This window comes from Vulpes lagopus, chromosome 21 (genome assembly GCF_018345385.1).
Source record: "Vulpes lagopus strain Blue_001 chromosome 21, ASM1834538v1, whole genome shotgun sequence".
Lineage (NCBI taxonomy): Eukaryota > Metazoa > Chordata > Mammalia > Carnivora > Canidae > Vulpes > Vulpes lagopus.
In genome coordinates this window covers 11413040-11437514 of record NC_054844.1, presented here as the reverse complement: position 1 = coordinate 11437514, position 24475 = coordinate 11413040, and the positions used below count along the sequence as shown (strand labels likewise).

At 44.1% G+C, this 24475-nt stretch overlaps 1 protein-coding gene across 3 annotated transcripts in view; it reads right to left on the bottom strand.

Annotated features, from left to right (window-relative positions):
- Positions 1-24475, bottom strand: part of ETV6 (ETS variant transcription factor 6) — a 237608-nt gene that overhangs the window by 10512 nt on the left and 202621 nt on the right. For all 3 annotated transcript variants that reach the window (XM_041736128.1, XM_041736127.1, XM_041736129.1), the window contains 2 exons: positions 13237-13782; positions 6-148 (listed from right to left, as the gene is read on the bottom strand). In XM_041736128.1, the coding sequence (XP_041592062.1) occupies positions 6-148; positions 13237-13782 (689 nt within the window). The remainder of the gene's footprint in view (positions 1-5; positions 149-13236; positions 13783-24475) is intronic.

The window sequence follows — 24475 nt, the reverse complement described above, 5'->3', positions numbered from 1 at the left end:
TTTACCTTATGGTTTCCCCACAGTCGAGCCAGTCCATTGGGATCCACTATCCGGAATATTTTGGATTCTTTGTCCTCCCATCGGATGAAGTTTTCGTACCGGCTGTCAGAAAGCAACTGATAGACGTAATCCCAAAGCAGTCTACAGTCTACAGAGGCAAAGGGCAAGAAAACACTTTAGAATTAGGTTTCTTGTTGAGGCACCAAGAATCAGAATGAGAAAATCATCAAATAATCACTTCTGCCTACTGTGGACTGATGGTCAACTTTCTTATCTCACAGTGAGGAGACCAGATCCCAGAGAGACCGCAGATGGTACTGCAGAAGGGCGACCTTTGACCAAGGTCATGACCAATGACTTGAACTTGAGCAGAGTTCCCATGAAAGAGAGCAAGCCAAAAGAGGGGGTAAAACCAGGCCAGGGTCAGAGAGTCAAAGGGTGGGAAGAGAGCCCCAGTGCTCCAGGCAAGCGGCGTGGGATACTTGGTGGCCCTGTAAGATCACTCTGGTGTTGGAGGCTTTACGCACAAAGAAGAGAAGACTGGGGCAGGCTATCAAGCGGCAGAAAAACAAGTGTGATGGGTGCACAGCTGCGGGAAAGAGAACTATGTGGTTTGCAGATGACTGGGAGTTGTGGCTAGCGTAGTTTTCAAGAGGGCAGATATTTTCTCATTACGGCTAATTTTGGAGTTCTTTAAAATTGTTTTTTTATAATGAAATGAGGGTAGAAAGGAACTCAAGGCAAAAAAAAAAAAAATCATTTTCCCCATTTGAAGGACTAATGTTCTATCACCTGGTCAGGCCACAAGCATTTATTAAGTGAGTTAATACAGGCCAGGCATTGTGCTAGGCCTCCTTGGCTTTTGGTGATGGGTTGGCATATTAAAAGAGAAGACACAGGCTGCACACCTTTCCCTTGTTCTAGTGCTTTCTGGATGTGCCCTAACGGTATGCGGTTTGCCCTCCAGCTTCCCTTGATAGGTGGGCGGAGGCAGACATGTCCTATCTAGGTGTGCTTTCTGGACCGGCCTCCAGATGAGAATAAGAGGCTCTGGTTTCCAGGGGTTCACCGTTGATCGTGGCAGCCCCCAGCCAGAACTCTGGGCAGTGAATGATCAATCCCTGAATTCTATATATGCGCTTAGCACTTAACTTGCATCCTTTCTACTCCTCGGAGGCCCAAGGTGGCTGGGCTTTGAATCCCAGGTCTTGGGCACACAGTGCGCTGACTGCCTTCTGTTGGGTGAGGCTCGGCCCACCTGGGAGGGGACTGTCTAATCGAGACCTGGACTATTTTAGAGTCAACACATTCACCTCCCAGGAAAAGAAACACACTCCCTTCCAAGGAGTATATTTACAAGGGGGAATTGAGTCAGGTCACCTTTGGCAAGTTTCTTAAATCTCCCTGAGTTCTCTTTCCTCATATATGAAATGGGAATAATGTGTCCTTGATGGGATTACTGTATTAGTGATAGTGCGAGCGAAGGGAAAGTCATGAAGGTCACAACAAAATCACAACAGCAACGCCATTAACTGGGTGCTAGGGGCAGGCGCTGAGCTTGTGTTCCACAAGCATCGCTACACTTGACCCTGGTGACCCCCTGAGAGGCAGGTGCTGTTGCTACTCCTATTTTATGGACGAGGAAGCTGGGGCTTACCGGGTTTGGTAATTTACTCCGGGGGCACAGCTCAAGAGTGACCCACGTAGGACTGCAGCCTCTGCCCCGCTCTGAAGCCCGTGCTCCGCCCCCCTTCCTGATGTGATTTCTATTCTCAGAGAGGCTGGTTAACAGGTAGGTATTTGTAAAGTTTTAGGACTTCCCAGGGCGAGGTTTCACTCTGTGTAGTGCAATCGTGGTGAAAGCCAGCCTTTGCTCTGAATGGCAGAAGAACTGGCATAAAATGTGGCACTTTCAAGAAACTAACATGAAAATGGCCATAAATCTTCTTACGGGTAGCCTCCGATCCACCCCCCACCCCATTATCTGTGTCTAAACATTAACGGAATGTGCGAGTTACTGTGTTTTAGAACAGGACGAACTGTGCTCTTCTTGCAGCCAAGACACCGCGTACTCTGGGAGCTGAACCCCATTCTGGTAGCCGGCCACTTCTATTATCCCCTGCCAGCCAGACGGAGAGAGCAGGGAACCCCCAACCCTAGCACCACAAAGCACCTGGAGAAGTCAGTGTTACACCATCGCACAACTGAGAAGAATCTAGCTCATTTTTTTTTTAAGATTTTATTTACTTATTTGTAGAGACACACAGAGAGAATGAGAGGCAGAGACACAGGCAGAGGGAGAAGCAGGCCCCATGCAGAGAGCCCGACGTGGGACTCGATTCAGGGCCTCCAGGATCACGCCCCGGGCTGCAGGCGGCGCCAAACTGCTGTACCACCAGGGTTGCCCCGAATCTAGCTGAGTTTTAAGGCAACTGTTGCAGGATAATTCTGGTTGCTAGGCAAAGCAGTGAGGTCGGCAACATGTCTTAACCCACCTGGCCACCTCCTTGTCTCATGACATCTTTACTACAAATGGAAAACAGAGGACTGAGATGTGGATTCAGTTTTTGTCCTGCCATCAAATGGCAGACACATTTTAATTTCCCCACAATCTCTACCAATTGGAATACTGCTGAAAAGAATCAGATATCATCCCATAAAAATGCCAGCAAATTAGGAGGAACAACAAAGGGGGTTTGCACATAGCTCCTCTATCACTTCTCTTATAGGGGAGAAATCATGTTCACTGCAGAGAGATATCATGGCACCTTTGGATTCATCTGGGTTGGGAATGCGAGTCTCCAGAGTGTTCATGTGACTAACACTTCTTAACAAACAAATAAACAAAAAAACCAACAAAAACCCCCTATCTTATTGTCTCCAGTAGTTTGATATAAGAAAATTGTGGAAGGGGAGCAATATGTTGCTACTCCCCTCACCTCTATGCCAACTGGAGCTAGAGCGTAAGTGGATGATCCTTCCATCCCCATCTGCACAAGGACTTCTAATTTCCTAGTTTCTCTGGCTTCTGTCTTTCTGTCGTGGTACATTCTCCTTCTCATAAAACAACTCAGTGTGAACCAGGCCATTTTTCCAAGTAAGAGCTTAACTAGCACTGGGCGACCGTCCTGGTTTTTCAGAAGCATCAAACTTGGACCTTGATGTAAACCATTTACTAAAAATGATCTAGAATGTTATCTGCTTTTTGGTTGGTTAAGTGAAGGGCAGGGCTTACCAGAGAACAGACCTCACCTGTATGTTTCAGGAACATTTGATTCTTGCAAAGTTTTCCCTTTCATAAATGTGAAAATAGCCCCCAAACAAGCTGCCAATTGATCACTTTAAATGACATTTAAGCCAGCAAAGCCAACTTTAGCTGAGTAATAAAAATACGCTGACATTCAAGACATATTGAATTACTCAGTCACTAACGGAGGTAGCAACAGGAATTTTGTGGCATAAAGCAGTTGTTTCAAACTCAAGAGTGTAAGTGGCTTTTGCAACATTATTGATTGTTTTGTTTCTTTAGTTAAAAATTATTCCAGATGATAAAAATAAATGCCTGACCATAGAAGGTTTTTTTTTCTTTACAACTAAAGTTCAAGCCATGGGAGTTATTTTGTTTTTAAGACTTCAGTTTAATAAAAGGCAGATCCTTTTTAGTTCTCTAGATCCTCTGGAGGTTGTTACCTGCAATTTTTCAGCTCTGTCGAAATCCACATCTGCACAGTTACAATGCTCTTTGATCATCAACGAAAATGCTTAATACTATGTAATGAAATTCACCAAACTCTATAAATAGATTATCCTATTATAAGACACTTGAATATGCATATGAAAAAATTATATTACAAGGTATTCATTAATTTTAAATGCATTTCTCTTAAACTAAGGGGACTTCTATATTAAGGCACGTGGGTATTTTAAACAAATGTCCATTATTTGGATTGTCTCTTCATGAGAGGAAGTTTATAAAGGGCTTAGCTCAAGTGAAGTGCCATTTTTCAGTCAGAGAGAACATTCTCTCTTTCCTGCTGGGTGAGGTGCCCTGGGTATCCATAGCTAAAAGGCATTATAAAAAATCCCTTCCTGTGGTTAAGGAGAAATATTTTCACTCCCACATCTGTCTCTTAGCAGAGACTCGTTGTATGTGCTCATGGAACAGAGACTGTAAAAAGATGGGCAATTCACACATAACCAACATGGTTTCTAATGAAAAAACCATGCTAGACAAAACTGATGTTTAAAAATCTGAGTGGGCAAGTCAAGTTATTGACAAAGGGAATGTTTAATGATGGTGGCTAATTAAAATTTTGGGGAAACTTCTGAGAAAGTAATTTTATGTTGTTTTAACTGCCCAAATGGAATTTTAAATGAAGGTCTGTAAACTGGAGTTCTGTGGGTACAATCACTAACTCACCGGATGCTGAGTGTCTCTGCTTCATTTTTCAATTTATTGCAAAATTTAATTTATTTCAGGTTCAGCAACAAAACAAGTAAAATGCAAAATATAAAGTTGCTACTCTGCTTTATAGCAGTGGTTCCACACTAGCGGCAGTGTTGAGCAGTAGGGGAAGGAAGGCATTTCCCAGTGTCTGGGGATAATTCTGGTTGTCACGACTGGGTGGAGGATGCTACTGGCATCTAGTGGGTAGAAGCCAGGGATGCTGCTAAATATCATATAATGCAAAGTCAGCTCCCCCACCAAATCCCAGCAAAAAATCCTTGATCCGATTATCAAGAGTGCTAAGTTTGAGAAACTCTGCTTCTAGAAACACATGCTTTACAGTATGCACAGGTTAGTTTTTTTGTTTTTTGTTTTTCTTTTGTTTTCCTTTTCTCTTTCCTGTCCTCATTTCTAGATGGGCCATTATCGGGAAGCAGAAAGTTAATAGATCCAGTGCAGCCAACCCTGTGTTGATACACAGAGGTGTGTTTACAATGGGCAATTGCTCGTGCTCTGCTGCGGGCTTTGGAAAACAGAAACCATATGTGCACAGTAACAAGCTGGGTGGGGAGAGGCTAAGGTGAGGAATACAGATCCCGGCTTCCTGGCTGGACTGTGGCACATGGACTACAGGTGTAGACAAGGCTGGCCCTTTGCACCTTTGGTTGCATGAGGTGTAGAGTAACAAAACAGGTAAGGAACAAACAAAATGAAAAGTTGCCTGAGCAGCTCAGTGGCTGAGTGCTTTCGGCTCAGGTTGCGATCCCAGGGTCCTTGGATTGAGTCCCGCATCAGGCTCCCCATAGGGAGTTGCCTCTTCCTCTGCCTGTGGCTTTGCCTCTCTCTCTGTGTCTCTCATGAATAAATAAATAAAACCTTAAAGAAAAAAAAAAAAACAGTTGCTACTCTTCTTGATAGCTGTGGTTCTAAACCACGGGCCACTTTACCTAGTAGGGAAGGTACACTTTGAGCTTAAGCCCCCAGCGGGAACCTTGCAGTACCCAGCCCCTGTTTTGCTTAGGTGGGGGCAGCCTGGGAATTCGCATCCCTACCTCCAGGCAGTCATGCTGTACTACAGAAATGTGTGTCCTTAAGCAAACTGGAATTTCCAGGCTCCTGGAGCTCCTTCTATTATTTCCCACCCAGCCACTGTGCTGTTACCGTTTTATCTTTTAAAAACGCTGTCCTGAAACTTCCTTCTCTTTTAGGGCTCTTTGATTTCTCGGTAGCTCACGGTGAAAATAAACGGCAGTGACTCAGCTGGTGTGAGAAGTTGGAGCCACACGGGACATTCCTGGGCAAAGCCTCAGAGGTGAGACAGAGCACAGAAGTGAATCTCCACGCAGATAAGGAAAGGAGGGCGCCTTGAAGGCGTGCCCTCTGCAGGCCACCAGCCTGCCAGCTCCATGCCCATGCCAACTCCAGGTGGCCAGTGGTGCTGGCTGGACCCATGGCTCTCCCCTCATTCTCTGCAGCCCTGCAGTAGAGCAAAGAAAAATGGAGCAGGGAAGGGACCCTAATGCTTAGTAATTAGCCAACTGGTGCTGTGTATTTGCATATTGTCTCATTAGTACTCCAAAGTGCCTGGAAGTGGGTATTACTGCTCTCATTATGATGGAGAAGGAAACCAGGACTCAGGGGGCAGACAGCACTTCTGGGGGGTGGGGGGTGGGAGGACAAGGACTGGATTCCAATCCTGCTTCTTCCAGAGTCCACGCTTGCTCACCAGCCCACACTGCTTCCCGGGGAACACTTCAGGCCAGCTGTTGATTGGGACCCTGTGTCGGGAGCCTTTGAGGATTCTGCGGAGGGTTATCTGCCTAAGATGGTGCGAGATGATGTGGTTGGGCCCTTTGGTTTATGAAGACGTCCCACAACCCTGTCCTCTCCTTCCTTAAAACAGACATTTATACACCTCTGTGCAAAGGCTCACATATGTATGTACACCTTGGTACCAAGGTCCCTTACCAGTTTCATTATAAACCCTTTAGACTCATCTTTTGTAATGTCTTTTTCCCCTCAAGGCTGCTCCTGAGACTCATTAGTAAAAATAAAAAAATAAAAAAAAAGAAGTTCATGAGTTTCATTTGAAACCATTCACCAGCACCAAATACTGCTGGGGAGGAAGTAGCAATGGAAGCAAGACGAAGAGGACAGAGTGACTTCCCCTGGCCCCCTGGTCCTTGCCCCCCTGGGGACACGCCTCCAACTGCTTACCCTGGAGTCTCAGGCTTATTTTTCTTCATCTGATTTAAGATTAGAGGCTCCCAGGATTGAATTTCTGTGCACACAGAACTCATCCAGTCAATAAAACCAAATCGGGAAAGTATATTGTTTTAGTCAGGTGACAAATAAGCAGTACAGGCGACTTCTTGATTAGAATCTTTTTGTTTCTGTTTAAAATGTAACCTTGAGAGATAATAAGCAGATTTTTGGAAGTCCCTCTGGAGATCTGAAAGATTGCCATGACATGGGTTATGAAAGGGTTGGGAGTGGAGAGAGCATGTGCTGGGCTTATGTCTTATCTGCTGCAGAATCAGCCAAACAATAATGTCTTCACAAACCATGAAGAAGTTCATGTTTGCAAAGAAAATCAGGGGACTAAGCAAAAGTTGTGAGATAAGTACCAGAAAAGAAATATTCTCTATTCAGGTGGGTCATGGACTTGGAACAAGCAAATCTGTATAGACCTCTAAAATCCCCATGTTTGTGTAGCAATGGAGTATGAATGGATTATAAACCAGTTTGCCAATGACTCTTGCTTCCTTAGCAGATTTTTGGATGAAGGCCAAGGAGGGGACAAGCAGACGGGAAGTTGGTAACTCAGGTTTTAATGGAATTGAAGAACTTGAAGAGAAAGCCAAAAACAACTTAAAATTTTCTTTTAAGACTTAGCTGTCCATAGTTAAAACCAAAGCAGGAGCTTAGTTTGTTTGTTGGTGTCAAGTTGGAGGGATATTGCCTTGTGTCAGCAAAGACACAAAATTTGGCATATGGAGACGCTGTACCCTATCACCTAGAAAAACACCTGGCACATAGGAAGACACAGGATCATTTTTGAATAAATGGTTGAACGATTTAACTACACCATCCAAGTATGCAAAGGAACAGTTTCTTTCACTGAGTTTTTACTTATGTTCAGGATGTTATTGTAACTCTCCTGGACCGGTCTGCAAACAGTCTAGAACTTGTCTCCTTTCTTCTATCACTTGTTATTGTTCCTTTCCCATGTCTTAGGCATGCCTCATCTTCTAAAGTGCAAGTAATTCCTTGAGACGGGGACAGGGTTTTCTACTTCCGTATCCTACATCATGCCAATGATTTCAGGCATACTGTACATGTGAGTAAACAATGCCGTAGAACAGGGGCAGCAAATGTTTCCTGTAATGTTTTCTGCAGATATCTTAGGCTCTGCGGGCCACACAATCTCTCCTGCAACTGCTCAACTCCACTGTTGGAGCCTAAGAGCAGCCACACACAGACAACACTAAGTGATTGGGTGTGGCTGGGTGCCAGTAAGACTTGATTTACAAAAACAGGCGGTGGCTGACTTGGCCCCGGGCCAGACTTTCCAATCCCTGCTCTAGAGTCCCAGGTCAGAAGGAAACAGTGTCAGAAGGAAACAGTGTCTTGGAAAGAACACTGGATGAAGCGCAAGGCTGGCCCTGGATGTGCCTGAATCTCTGTTGCTTCACCTGTAGAAGCCCCTTCTAGCTTTGAAATCACTGAGTTCTAAGAACGAATGTCAATATAGACTGAAAACATGACTCACGGCATCAATCAGTGGTAACTAGGCCTCATCACTGTATGGCGCTTACTGCTAATATACTCTTTGGATATGAAACACATGGACGAGGCACAGGCCAGTAAAACTTTTGTGGGCTGAGAAAAGTGCTAGAAGGTTCACAGATGCTGCCTCAACCCCTAACTCCCTACCTCCTACCCCGCGCCCCCCACAATCCCTTCATGAACATAAGAAATAGAAAACAAGCCCAGAAAGAAGCAATTTGTTCATTGTTACATACACCATCGGCTATTCAATAAAAAGTTTGAACCCAGGGGTCTTGTCTCACTGTATTCCATGTTAAATTCTCTCCCATAAAGTCTGGCTATTCTAACTTACTAGCCTCAACAACAGTCCTTAACCTTTGAAAAATAAGCGCTACCTTTAAAAATATGCTACATGTTATATATAAATAGATCTAATCTGTGATTTGTAGGTAAGCCATTACCTCCTAAATTTATTTCATTGAATATTTTAATTTTTATAGGCCAGTACCTAAGTAAACTATTGTAACTTTGCATGTCACCTCTAAAACGTGTGCTACAAAAAAAAAAAATAAAAATTAAAATTAAAAATAAAATGTGTGCTACAGGACTCCTGGGTGGCTCAGTGGTTGAGCATCTGCCTTTGGCTCATGGTGTGATCCTGGGGTCCTGGGATCAAGTCTCGAATCGGTTTCCTTGTGAGGAGCCTGCTTCTCCCTCTGCCTATGTCTCTGCCTCTCTCTGTGTGTCTCTCATGAATAAATAAAATCTTAAAAAAAAGTAATAAATTGTATGCTACATTCCAATTCAGAGATATTAAAAAGTGAGGAAGGGACACCTGGGCGGCTCGGCAGTTGAGCGTCTGCCTTTGGCCCAGGGTGTGATCCTGTGAGTCCCAGGATCGAGTCCCACATCAGGCTCCCTGCATGGAGCTTGCTTCTCCCTCTGCCTATGTCTCTGCCTCTCTCTCTCTCTCTCTGTATGTCTCTTCTCTCATGAATAAATAAATAAAATCTTAAAAAAAAAGGTGAAAAAAAAAAGAATGGAAAAATAGAGTTTTTTAATGGACTTGGATTCCCTGGATTTACATTTCTACCTAAAGTAGAAAAAAATACACTGGGCCTTAACTTGCTTTGACTTTTCTCCATCTGGAATGATCTCTTTTTCTCTAATCTTCATTGTTCATATTCTAAGCATCTGTGAGCCCAGCTAAAAGCCAGCCCCTCCAAGGAGCCTTCCCTAAACTCCCCTACAGCACTTTAATAGGAGTCCTTTAAAGATATCACACACTGTAATGACAGCCAATGGCATTCAGCTTTTTCAAGATAAAGAGTATATCTTAGACCTCCTAGAACCCTCCACCCTCATGGATGCAGTCCAGTGCCTCAAACACAGGAAGTGCCCAAATATATAAATCCTAAAGTCCTTGAGCAAATGACATCTGAATGGACAAGAATTTGGCTACACTTTTTCATCCGCATTCATAAGCATGTTCCTATCCATACCCTCCAGCTACGGTATTCATCAGCATGACATTCAGCGACACCTTCATTTCTTTCTGGGCTTTGCTCATTGAACAAGCTTGTGGAACTAGGTTTTCTCATCTCACATCTGCTTTATAGATATAAAGGCTTTTGATGGCTGTTCAGTAATGCCAGAACTTTACATTGTACCTAGGAATTACCCAATGAGCTCAACCCCTACTAAATAGAATTTTATAAGGATCTGACTAGTCCAGAAAGACACTAGAAGTGTAGGAATGAAGGAGACAGGGATCTCCCAGGAGAAACAGTGGAGCCTGCAGTTGTGATGAATTCTCTTCAGAGGGTTAGAATCAAGACTAAGTATCAGACTCTAGACTTTCTACCCCTTTCATTTCACCCTTGAGAAAAATTGAGACTCAGTTCAATTTACCAATGTTGAATTTTTGGTTAAATTAGTTAATACTGGGACACCTGGGTAGCTCAGTGGTTGAGCATCTTCCTTTGTTTTTTTTCTTTTTTAACTTTTTTTTTTTTAAGATTTTATTTATTTATTCATAGACACACACACACACACACAGAGAGGGAGAGAGAGAGAGGCGCAGAGACACAGGCAGAGGGAGAAGCAGGCTCCATGCAGGGAGCCGGATGTGGGACTCAATCCCTGGTCTCCAGGATCACACCCCGGGCTACAGGCGGTGCTAAACCACTGAGCCACCGGGACTGCCCGAGCATCTGCCTTTGGCTCAGGTCCTGATGGCTGAGCATCTGCCTTTGGCTCAGGTCGTGATCCAGGGGTCCTGGGATGGAGTCCCACATCAGGCTCCCCATGGGGAGCCTACTTCTTCCTCTGCCTATGTCTCTGCCTCTCTCTGTGTATCTCATGAATAAATAAAATCTTTTAAAAAACTTAGTTAATACTTACATCTGGAGATTTTTAAACTTTTGAGTATATCATTAGAACATTAATGATGAATTCTTTGAGGGGACTCTCTTATACTGGATAATGTACTCCCCAAAGGATCTGGGCCCTACAGTTATTCTAGATAAATATCCTGACACCCTAGGGTCCTAAGGAAAAGCCTAGATTCCCCTCTTCTGTGTATTCTTGAGACAGGGCATTTGTGGGTACCAAGGTTCATCACTGGGTTGGTATGATAGTCCATAGAACATCTTATTGATGACGCTACATCTATCACCGAACAAGTCTGATGTTTACGAGTAAGATTTTAAATACACACCAGCACAATTTTTAAGAGACAAATATTTTAAAATTTATAAACCTACTAAACAAGGGAGAAGTAACTCTGTAAGACTCAATAATTTAACTTTCTTGATGTATGGGCTTCTCTTCGATTCCTACAAAGCCTGTGATAAGATGGCACCACAGAGGAGGTGGATAGGACTGATGTTGCTGGGGAAGACAGGTCACATGAGGGCAGCAATACCAGCAGCAGCCAATGGCACAGCAGTGACTGTCCTGTTGGCCCCGTAACCCAACCCCTATTTGACCTTTGTTTCTCTGGGGCTCCATTTCCTCTGTGGCTTCCCTGGTGCAAATGATCTTCCATATAAAGTGAATACAGCAGTAATAAGCTGCCTGTAAGAGCTGTCCTGAGAATTATAAACAAGTAGACAGTATCTGCAAACTGTCCAGTACTGCTGTATAGACCATGAAAGAAACACGACAAGAAGGGTATGTATACACAGAGGTCTGACCTGGGAAGCACAAGACAGGTCATTTATATGCTTCACAGTAATACATGACCTCATCCTCGTTCCTTTTTCTAATCATCTGGGGAAATTCACATGTTTTGCCTAAACTCTCTTTCTTTATAAATCTCCTGTTTTTTTTTTTTCTGTTTGTGGTTTCTTTTTTTAAAATTTATTTTTATTATTTTTATTATTATTATTTTTTGGTTTCTTTTTTTTTAGATTAAAAAAAACAACCATACACACAACCATATACATACATGTAAAGGTAGAGAACAAAACAATGTGAATCCCTGTGTGTCCATCACCCAGCCACACAGCCATTTGCTCACAGCTAGTCTTATTTTACGCACACCCCACTCATGCCTCACCCCCAGCGCCGTGGGATCATTTGAATCAAATCCAGGACACAGATAATTTCATTTTTCATGGCTTTTCAAACATATAAGTCCTATTTCCTTGGCATTTCATTTTCTTGATTCAACACCTCTGATATAAACAATCTGCAGCACTAAGATGGAGGCAACATGGGAGGTATGCTTGGAGCCACAGAAAAATTTAGAAACAATTTAAATAAAAAAAGGACAATGAGTCAAGGCAGAAGCAGTTAATATAGCCTGTAGGACCCTGTGCTGTCATGCTGTTAGGAGGACCACCCCATCCTGGGGCTCCCTTGGAGGTCTGTCCTGGGGTACCCGCTCATGGAGGAAGGGGGCATGTCTCGCCTTTCCCTGACCAGGTCTGACTTCTCCTGCCTCTGTGCCTCCCTCCCACTACTGAACACATCACAATCACCTCCAGTACTGAGCCACTTCCCTGTAAAATCCTCCTCCATTCCTCCTGTCAAAACGTGCCTTCTCTCTGCTTTGCTCCCACAGTGCTGAATTATCCTAGCACACAGTCAGTACTCAATAAGTGCACATGCACTGAATGAATGGGACACAGGACGGATTCCATTCTGCCTTGCACCTTACTTAGTGCTTTTCACATCTGTGTCTCCCAGGGATTTTAAATTCCTCAAGGAAATAATTGTGTTAAATCAACTCTGTGTCCTCCTCGCTTCTAAGGCATTCATGGGTGCATAGTGGGTGCTTAACGAATGTCTCACGAATGGAGGGTGCTCTAGGAAAAGAGCCACGTGGCTGGAGGGTGAGGTGTCTAGAGCATGACTTCACGGAAATTAAGGGCAGACTAGCACAAATACAATGCACAGACATTTTCCCCCAGGTTGCCAGAGCTTTCTTGTCTCAGGGAAGCAAATTTGGGCTTGTCATCATAAAAGCAAAAGAATTTGGGAGTGGTTTCCTTCGTCCAAATGACCCAGCAACACCTGCCTCGAAACCATAATCGTGTTTTTCTCTCCCACCTTCTCCCAAGGTGAAGGCTACACTAAGTTACTGCCCATAGGATGGAATTACAGGTCTGAATCGGAGACAAAGGTTCTTTATGCTGTGTCTGGTCATTAATTAGCTGCTGGAAACTTCAAGACAGGGCCATTAGCATGCTCATAAACCTTTTATTTTAAATGTTTTCGCTTAGCCGTGATTCTGATGTGACTCTCCTTGTAGGCTGGACATAGGACATTTGTTTCTTAACATTTCTGAGGCTCATTAACTACTCTATCCCAGCGGCTCATTAACTAGCCCATTAGGGATTTCACTTCATTCCGGCAGAAGCCTCCACTTGCCCTCGCAGAGCCTTTGAGGGCGCCTATCTGAGGCCATCTAATTGGGAATGGTGTGAGGCTCGCTGCAAGGCAGGGGCGAGAGGGGGCTTTGTAGGTCTCCCTGGAGGCTGGAGTGGCGGTGAAGGGGTGCGCTCACCTACCTGCTATTCTCCCAATGGGCATGGCGTGCTCCTCGGGTGGAGAGACAGACACCATGATGTGGTTCATGTACGCCAGGTCTTCCCGATGGGAGAGGTTGATGGGCTTCCCTTCCCTATGAAGCCCGTCCTCGGAGAGCCTGGACTGTTTGAAATCCACGGAGTGCCGGGGGTTCAGGATCAGAGGGTGCATGATGGGACTGGGCATCAGCTGGATCACGCGGGTGCTCTCCTGCCGGGGGCTCGATGGCTTCGGGTGAGGCTCAGAGGATGGTGGGCAGTGGTTATTCTCCATGGGAGACACTGACAGGGGATAGGACTCCTGGTGGTTGTTCTCCTGGTGGAGCCTCGGCCCCTGGGCCCTCTCAGCCGGGGAGAGGCGGCGGATCATGTTGTCCAGGGGGGACCGGAGGGGCCGCTGCTCGGGGTCGGGAGAAGGCCGGTGATTGGCTGTGACAGGTGATCTAGAACGGTGCAACAGTTCAATGGTGGGGGGGTTGTGGTGCACATTCTCCACTGGTGGCCTTGGGGTCCTCTGGACACAGTTATCTGTGGAGCAGAAGGAGAGACAATCACTGACCCCAGTGGACGGTTGGGAGAGGGACCCTGCTGCAGTCCTAGAGGTAATGAACAGTGGAGCCCAGGCATGTGCTGGGCAGACCTTTCATCCCTTGAGACGGAGTGTCTTTCCCACTGCTTAAAAAAACAACCGAAGTACACATACTTGAAATTCTTTTCCTACACTAGACAGGCTAAGAATGTCTACAAGCATTCCATTAATCACTTACTAGTAGCTTATAAACACAAGGAAGCCAAACTCGTGTCCTCTAGCTCTTTGTTTCTTGACTCTCTGACGTTACTTTTGGGGTCCTTATGGGTTTTTTCTAGACACTCACTGACTTGTATTTTCATAGCTGATTTTACATATTCTCTACCTCTGGGACGTTGTTGGTGGTGTTAATGATACTACCACTACTACTACTACTAAGGTAGTTACTATATCCTTGGTACTGGATTACATTGTTTAAAATGTATAATACTCCTAAGTAGAACATGCTGATTTTACAGGTGACAAAATGAAAGCATACAGAAGTTAAGCAACTTTCTCAAAAACACACAGTCAGTTAGGGAATGAGACCCAGACTCCAGTAAGAATCTAGAATCTAGAATCCATTATGATATCTGCCCTTTTGCTATCTACAGAAGCCCAGGGAAGAAGTTATAGCAAAACTTGCTTTAAGTATGGACAGTGGGCCTAATTTACAGACTGGCAATCTTGTACTTGAAGGAAGATTCAGGATCACTTTGTTTCTGAGTGCCCTTCAAAACTCTCAGAGACAGGCAGAGGTAAGTTAAGGAAAAGGAGGGATGAACACCTCCAATGATGCCTCTGTACCATCCCACTTGAACTTTCAAGCGGGTGATATCCGAGCGAAGACAACATTGAAAATGTGCACAGCTCAGCAACAGAAGTAGTTCTGTGGGCTGGGTTGAGGGAGGGACCAGCACACACGTGGCTTTAGGAGTCCCTGTTTAGGGGGAGGAAGGGTGCAAGAATCTGCCTACAAAAAATGGAGCTTTCAGCTTTCCGCAGTGCATCCCACTCATCTTAATGAGGTTTCTCTGGTCACATCTGTTCCCAGAGCTGTCTCACCAAAAGGATGCACACACTTTCAGGTCTTTGTTCTGGTCAAAGATTTGTCTATGATTCTAAGTAAAGCAAATCAAAGATACCTCCTTTGTCCGTTATGCCAATATCTCTATGAAGAACATATAAAGGGATCCAGGAATTTGATAGGGTTAGTACACAGAGATTGAGATGGTAATGTCACAAAGTTTTACACAGGATTCATAGAAAAATGGGGACTCTTCTAGCTCTCAGTTATATGAGAGAGCAAACAAAGAAATATTCATGATCACTTAATGAGCATCTGCTTGAAGGCAAAAGGTTTATTTTGTAGCTACTGTATAACCCACTGCCGCGAATTTAAAAGTACTTATTTATTGGAATAGCTATCAATGGGAGACTAGCTTAATAAATTATACCATATCTCTAAACAATGGAGGCTCAGACAGATGTAAAATGGAATAAAGAGTGTCTCAATACTCTGCTAAGGACTGGTCTCCAGGCTCTATGATTAGGGATGCAAGGCCAGGTGAAATATTCTGGTTTGCTACCACCTTTCTATGATAAAGGAGAGGAATATTCTAGTTTCAGGAAAAGACAGAGTGGTTTGTATCAAACTAACCTCCCTACATATACAAATGATGGAATCTGGATACCATACATTTACAAAAGTTATTTGAAGGTGCTGGAGAAAACTGAAGGGGATTTTACTCTTGAAAGAAGAGAATTGCACAAGTGAGATCCAAATTCATAGAGCCCTGAGGGTCCTCTTTAGTCCCTCTAGCAGGGGGCAGCTGGAAAATGAACTGGAAGTTGTATAATCTGTCAAGGAATAGAGTATGAGGCTGCCAGAATGGCAAAAAATTGAGAAACCAAATCCCATAAAAGGGAGAGCCTCAGGGACAGTAGCCACTAAATTGGCACATAAAGTTCCCTCAAATCCTTAACATGTGCTCCTGAATAGCATGTGGTGTGTGTGTGTGTGTGTGTGTGTGTGTGTGTGTGTGTGAGTGTGCATGTGCGTGCATGTGTGGAGTAGGGGGCAGGGCTTCTAAGGAGCTCAGTGAAAAGCAACAGCTGTATGGCTGAAAGATAAGAGCAGGAATGTCAGGTACTGGCCACTGTATTGGAGACAGAATTCAGAATTTAAGTCCTAGCAACAAAGGCTCTATAAGCATCTCCGGCTGTTCATTACCCCAGAATAGCCACACTTTAGGAATAAGGGCTCGCTCCAGGACAAAGGGATTTGCCTGAGGGCTAAAGGCAAAATTGACAAAAATCTGCCCTAACCAAATGTTAAGACTACAAACTCAAAGTGATTGGCTAGTCATTTACCTGCTAGAGCAAAAAATCAACATTCTTCAGAGGAATATAACATAATCTAGAATCTCTATGATGTACCATCTATAATGTCCAGTATTCAATAAAAATTTTCTGGATATGTGGCAAAAAAAACAAAAACAAAAACAAAAAAAACAGAAAAAATGTGACCCCATAATCAAGAGGAAAGGCAGTCAACAGAAACAGACTCTGAGATCATCTAGATGTTGGTATTAGCAAAAGAGAACCTTAAAATAATGATTAGAAATAAGTGTAAACACTTGAAGGAAATGGTGGTCATGATGAGATATGATAGAGACTGTCAGAAAAGAAATGGACATTTAAAGAAGATTCAAGTACTAAATAGACACAGTATCTAAAAGATTGGACTGGATGTACTTAATGGCAGATTAGGAATGACAGAAGGAAGGGTTAGTAAATTTGAAGACAGAAGATCAATAAAAATTAAAAACAAATAAATAAACAGATCCTCAGTGACCTGTGGAACAATATTAAATGGTCTAATGGACATGTGATTGGAATCCAAGAAGGAGAGAACAGAAAGAATGGGACCAAACAAAATAAATAGCCCAAAAAACCCTCCAAACTGAATAATGACCAAATGGTCCCCAAATCTGGTAACAACAACAAAAACAGGAAACTTTAAGATTCAAGATGCTCAGTGAAAACCAAGCAGGATAAATACAAAAGCTACATCCAGTCATTTCATAGTCAAACTGCTGAAAGCCAAAGATAAAGAGAAAAATCCTGAAGCAACCAGACAGGAAAAAAAAAAAGGTACACTATGTACAATGGAAAAGTTATACTAATTACAGCTAACTTCTTTTTTGAACACCCAGAGAAAGAGAGAAAGAGCGAGAGCGCAAACATGTGCACTAGAAAGGTATGGATGGAGACCCATAGGCTGAAAGACACTTAAGAGCCACATCAGCCACATCAACCATCTGCAGTGTAGAGACTCGTTTGGATTCTGATTCAAGGAAACTGTAAAAACATTGTACAAGATAGGTGGAAACAATGCAAACAGTACAAAGATATCTCATGATATTGAAGAACTGTCAGGTGCCGTGATGGCTTTGTGATTATGATTTTATAAAGGGTCCTCGTCTTTTCAGACCTGTACTGATATATTTACAGATGAAACTGTGTATCTGGAATTTGCTTTCAATTAATTTGGGACGGTGAAGCAGAGGGTAGGTGGGGGCACAGAGGAAACAAGATTGGTCATGAGTTGATCATTGAAGCTGGTGACGGGTACATGGTGGTTTGTTAAATAATTCTCTCTAGTTTTGCAGAAGTTTGATATTTTCCACTGTAAAAAGCATTTCTTTTCTTTTTTTTCTTTTTTCTTTTTTCTTTTTTTTTTGCTTTTGTTTTCAAGTACTCAGTCAACCTTGCAAGGATACAGGTTGGGATAACAAGTCCTAAATTTTTCATTTTAACCCAACAGCAAATAAATGCTTACAAAGTACTTAACTGATTAGGTCTTTTGAGTTAATTTTGATGGCTGAGATGACTAGTATGGCAGAAATGACCTGCAATCTTTTGGAGATGAGGCAAGTCTTCTTTTCATGGTCAATCTGGACTTCTGCTGTACCCTCCCCCCACCCCGATGAATTGATCTCTTCTCTGTCACAGAACATGATAGTCAACTACTTAAGACAGTTGCATTTTCTTCTATATGCCATTGACAGAATATCTCCCTTTACTTAAAAGGTTATTAAGGTTTAAAAATACTTAAGGATGATGAAGACCATGTACTGAAAAATTCTACTTCCTGATTCCATTTCCTGTCTTACAAATCTCAAAACGGACACAGGCGTTGGCCCGTAGTCTGGTCACCTGCTGGCCCTCTTTGATGTCCTGGGTTTCAAGGCTCACTGCATGGGTGTGCACTCGGGGCAAGCCTTAGGAAGTCTGGGCGGACTCTGAGAGGAAGAGTTTTCATGCCAAGGGTAAAAGAGGAACTGATGTAATGTCCTGGAGAGATTTCACTCTCTGTTCCTGCCCAGATCTTTGGGAACAATGAAGGAAGGAGACAGTGCTCTGGATAATCCAACTCAGATTTTACTTTTGACTCAGGGGTCCAGGCAGGAACAGGACTTGGAGGAGATTGATTTATTTATTTCTCTGCAGACAGCACTCAAAGAGGAAGTACTTGATGAAGTTGATAACATTAATGGTAGAGAACTGGATCCAAGGTATTTAATTCCAGGCTCCTGGTGGTCTGGGCACAACCACTGTCAAGGCTGAACAGCCTACAAGGAGACCTTCCAAGCTTTGTTGCAGTTTGCAAAGCATATGCCCACATACGGAGCAGGCTCTGACATTCCTCCCCTACTGCCTGCTGCCCCTGTTATTATAAAGTTGGCAGCAGGGTATGGAAACTTATGAGACCAGAGCCGGCAGGCAGAGAAGCTCCGGACACAGGAAATGCACTGAGCGGACAGTGGGTGCATTAAATCCCCCAGATGTAGGAGTCTTCTGTCTAAAACAAGAAGATTTTTTTTGGTCTGGCCTTGATGTCTGGGTTTATTCTTGGTGAATTGCCCAGCGAGAGCTGGGAAATTATCCACATTGCCCTCGGTCTGAAGGTCTTGATATGGGACGGAAATGCGCAAGAAGGAGGGAGGGAAAGCCACATGTAATTAGTCAGTGTGGGCATGGAGGGTAGTGGGGAGGAAGACCAAGGACTGGTAGGGAACCCATTCTGGTTGAAAGTATTTTCTAAACACTTAATACAAGTAATCCCTTCTTTTCACTAAAGAGCCCCACATAAATTGGGCTTTAAATGTGAAGATTACAAAAAAAAAAAAAAAAGATTTTATTTCTTTACTTATTAGAAAAGGTGGTCTACTTAAAATTCATCAAAAGTTGGTCCAGTTGAATCAGGTTATGAATAATGAATAACTAGTAAACTGAAAATAAACAAAAACTGCCTTTGGTTAAAGTTGTGGGCTTTCAGTAGGAAATTTCCAGGGTAAAGCAAAGGCTCAAGCTTCTGTCTCACCCAGAAGGATTGCATTTCCGAGGATCACATTTCCACTACACTTTCCCTAAGGCCATAGATGGTGATAAGAGAAGTTAGTCACAGGCCCAGCAGGTAGCTTAATCATCAGCCTCAGTCCACTGTGTCCCACATTCTTCTGGAAGGAACCACTTCCCAGCATGACTTTGTAAAAAATTAGTGGGAACCACACGTGATATAAAGAGCTATAGAGATTAAATGCTCTATGCCTTCCCGTGCAATTCAAAATAGATTTTCTACACAAGCTTAGATTTTGTCACCTTCTGTTATGGGTTGAATTCTGCTACAGACACGCCCCACATCCCTCAATTCATATGTTGAAGTCCCAACCCCCTAAAACCTCAGACTGTGACTTTATTTAGAAATAGGGTCATTGCAGATGTTATTACCTAAGACGGGGTCATAGTAGAACAAGGTGGACCTCTAATCCAATATGACTAGTGTCCTTACATAAAGGAGAATTCGGACATGTAGACAGGCATCGATTGCATGACTGGAAGGGCATGTTCTGCCCCACAGTGATTAAAAATATGTGTCAAACCATAGAACCTTCAGTGATGCCAACCACCTTTCAACCACCAGAAGCTAGGAGAGAGGCACAGAACGGATTCTCCCTCCCAGCCCTCAGAAGGAACTGACCCTGTCCTTACCTTGATCTTGGACTTCCAGCCTCTGGGACTGTGAGACAGTAAATTTCTGTTGTTTAAGCCACCCAATTTCTGGCGCTTTATTATGACAGCCCTCCAACACTTCCACTCCCCCCACCCCCTGCACCCTGCCGCCACTCCTTTCCCACGAGGTTCCACCGAGACCCTGCGCTGACCCTCTGCCTGCCCATCCAGCCCGTTCGCTTCGGCAAGTTGTCACTGAGTTCCCCTGCAGGGCCAGAGACGAAAGCCACCCACCCAGGTTTGGAGTGTACAATTCTCAGATGTGTGAGGTCTCAGACAGTAAAGCCCAAGTGAGCTCCCAGAGTTTTAGAAGCGCGTGCTGACAGAGGCTGAAAGAAACAAAATAGGTGACTTGCAGGAGTCTGGGAGGCTTCATCGGCATGCCTGTGGGCGGAACAGCCTCCAAACTGGCTGGCCTCTGTCAGCGGCTCTGTAGGGATGGACGAATGGATGGAAAGACGGATGGACGGACGGAGGATGGAGAAACAGCACAGAGGGAAGTCTGCCCACTGCAGTCTGAATACGCCCCGCACAAAAGAAGTTGAATGAAGAAATCAATAGGTCCAATTGGACCTGGAGTGGGGGAGCCCTGTGAATCATTTATAGGGAGGGGGTCTGGGTGGCACAGAGATAAGTCAGAGTGCTGGAGAGGGAAAAGAAAGAGCAAGATAACAGAGGGCCTCCTGCTCTGGAGGTGAACCCAAACTCCCTCCATCACCTTATCTCAAAGGGCTATCTTCAGAAAGCACTTCCCTAGGGGTAACAGGAAGTTTCTTGAAAACTTCCTGGCTACCTGGGGAGAGTTAGTCATGCATATTAGAGATCTCTGGTGCTGAAACTTCTGGCTGAATAGAGCCAGCTAGCCCCTGGGCCAGGAGCAGCCTCCACAAGATTGGAGAAAGCCAGAGGAGGGGGAGAGGGGAGGCGAGGGCAGTCCTCCCTGAGGTAGACCGAGGCCCAGAGGGATGAAAAGAGGCTCTGTGCATGACCCCAGTGCCTCCACACTTTCCCATCACAGTCAAATGCTGCATCAGGGGACAAGGGTCAGAGGGTAAAAAGTCATGCTGCCCCAAGACTCTGAAATGCAGGAAGTAAAGCAGGAAGAAGAGGCAGGCCCTAGCAGAGGAGAACAAGGGAGCAAGGGGAATGGGTGCTACCTGGTGCCCTGGGGACAATGGAAAGTCCAGATTTGGGCCTGGTCTTCCCCTGCTAGAACCTCATTATTTCCAGCCAGATCCAAGAATCCCAGAATTGAAAGGGGGCACAGAAGGTTAATCTTGTAGTTCTTAAATGTGAGGGGAGACAGCTGGAAGATAAATAGGTCCCAAAGGAGTCATGGAGGTCCCAAAGGAGTCATGGAGGGCCTACCATACCCAGGTACTACAAGGTAACAAAGCACAGCGCTGCTCCTTTTCCAAACAGGCTGTGCAATGAGAACAATTGAGGTCGGCACTTTAAATGTACTTTCCCAGGATGCCTGGGTGGCTCTGTCGGTTAAGCATCTGCCTTCAGCTCAGGTCAGGATCCTGGAGTCCTGCATCAGGCTCCCTGCTCAGTGGGGGATCTGCTTCTCCCTTTGCCTCTGCCCCTCACTCCGCTTGTGTTCTCTTTCTCTAGAATAAATAAAATCTTTTAAAAAAAGTATTTTCCCAAGGATGTAACAGAGGGGCCTGGTTCATCCATGAAAGAGTTCTGGTATCACGGACTGGGGAGGCAGCAGGCCCTTCCTATCTGGGATGCACAAGTGTGGTGTTTGCACAAAGTGCCTTTGGTCACAATAATGGGAATGGTTAGGAAAACTGGGGTTTGGAAGTAAGAAAAAAACCCCAACCATTGCACAACAATGTGGATATATGTAACACTACTGGACTGTATATAACCTTAAGAATGGCTAAGATGGTAAATGTTATGTGTATTTTATCACAACTAAATTTGTTTTAGGTTTAGAACACAACAAGAAGAAAATCCCAACGAAATAGTGGGAAGAAATATCAAATAATGATAAAGAATAATATTTATTGAGTGCTTGCCATGTGGTAGTTATTGTTCTAAGGGCATTTCCTATATTAACTTGATTCTTTCTTTATCACATTCAATAGGTACTGCCATTATCCTTCTTTTCCAGGTGGAAACTGAGACCAAGGAAGTTAACTCACTTGCCTAAAGCTACAGAGCCAGTAAATGGAGGAGCTGGGATTTGAACCCAGATAGCTGGGATCCAGAGCACACACAGACACTATTATGCTCTTTGGCTCCATCAAGCATTGTATGATTAACACAGATGTCAGACCCCAGCCAATGGCCTCCTGACACTTTAATCATCGACACGATCCCAGCAAGACTAGACAATCAGGAAAGTTTTTACAACTACCAGTAATAGGATGGCTGCATCAGCTAAAAACTTCATCCACCCTGGTGCCTATTCAGCAGCTATACTGAGGGACCAGCTCCCAAGGAGTGACCAGCACCAAGGGGCTGGTTCCCAAGGGGGATGACAGCCAGTGTCTCTGCTCTCAGAAGCCAGTGCCAGACTCTACATTCACTTTTCTCCCAGGCTGGGGGATTTTCTTCATGCTAAATTCATTCATTCTGAGCAGTCAAAGATCTACAGTGGGTTAATTCAGTCCGAATCAGTGTGAGTTTTGAACATCATGAATTGTAGATATACAGTGGTGTCTCAAAAGTTATCTTTGATGGGGCACCTGGGTGGCTCAGTTGGTTAAGGGTCCAATTCATGTTTTGGCTCAGGTCATGATCTTGGGGTTGGGAGATAGAGCACTCTGTTGGGTTCCACAATCAGTGCAGAGTCGGCTTGAGATTCTCTCTCTCCCTCTTCTTCTGCTCCTCCCCTGCATGAGCTCTCTCTCTTTCTCACATAAACAAATAAAATCTTAAAAAAAAAAAAAGTTATCTTTCAGTTTTTTATCTGTTTAGATTTGGGAGTTTCAAACACCATGAGGAAGAAAAATTATATGCAGGTTTGCTGGCATCTGCCACATTGTACCCTGCTCAGGGGACCTGGCATGGCCTCCTAATCTCCCCAATTCTACTCATTGCTCTGCTCCATCTTCTGTTCTGTTTTCAGAGTGTTTGCATAAAACACATGAACAAAAATGTTATTTTGGTTGGCTCCTTCATGTTGCAATGAAATGAACAGAGGCATTTAGAGCTTTGTGGACCTAGGGCTAAGTTTTAATTTTGCTACTTGGTAGCTGTGTGATCTGGAGGCTCTTAGCTTCTATCTCCTCATCTGTAAAGTGGGGTTAGCATTACCTTATTTATAGAGTAGCTGTAAAGATGAAATTACTTGGACACCTAAGACCTTAGAACAGGGTCTGGCACACATAAATGTTAGCTATTATTTTGTTACTATGAAGCAGATTCATATACCGTGTCTTCTTTAATTATCTCATTAAAATCGTGTTAGATTTCCTTCCTCCAAAGCAGTCTTTGGGCATGTGGATTTGACACCCTTGGGTTAAGGGTGGAAAGAAAACATTTTCATTAATAAAGCAATCAAAGGGATCCCTGGGTGGCGCAGTGGTTTAGCACCTGCCTTTGGCCCAGGGCGCGATCCTGGAGACTCAGGATCGAATCCCACATCGGGCTCCTGGTGCATGGAGCCTGCTTCTCCCTCTGCCTGTGTCTCTGCTTCTCTCTCTCTCTCTCTGTGTGTGACTATCATAAGTAAATAAAAAATTAAAAAAAATAAAGCAATCAAATAAATGAAAATCTCTGGGCTATCCCAGAATGCATGTCACCCTACCCACTCCCCACAAAGAAATGACCTCTCTCTATTCTCTGGGCCGTTACCATGTGCTGGTTGTAAGGAGAACTGAGGTCAACTGTTTCAACACTTGAAAGTTCTCACCATTCACTTACTATTTCCAGGTCCACCTGGTGGCAAAGAGCTGCTCCAGAGTAATACTGGTGTCTTAAAAGTGTGTCCTCTATTGCCGAAATCATTACAGCACTGCATGGGTGAATGTTTTCAAATTAAAGTGGTTAAACATCACCCCCACTCCATGCTCTTAGATGGGGCAGAGGAGAGGGTGGGAGTAGAGATCGATTTTATTTATTCATGAGAGACACAAAGAGAGAGAGAGAGAGAGCGCGCGCGCGAGAGAGAAGCAAAGACACAGGCAGAGGGAGAAGCAGGCTCCACGCAGGGAGTCCAACGTGGGATTTGATCCCAGGTCTCCAGGATCAGCAGGCCCTGGGCCGAAGGCGGTGCTAAACCGCTGAGACACCCGGGCTGCCCCTGATCTGGAATTTCTTTTTTTATTTTTTTTATTTTTTTTTTTGATCTGGAATTTCTAAAGATGTTTTATTCCTGGTTTTGGTGAAAGAAACATATCACTTTTTTGTTTTGTCTCCTTCTTATATAACTATCTACCTAACCTCTAACTCATTTGTATTATGCAGATAAAAATGAGTCACAACAAAGAAAAGGGATCCACTTGAACTGAGGCTGTCATGAGATAAGGGGATGGTGTCACTCTGGATTTGACCACTAAGAGGGGTAATATCACCAGCAGTTCTTGATAGGATGAGCCAAGGCAGGACAGAAGCGAT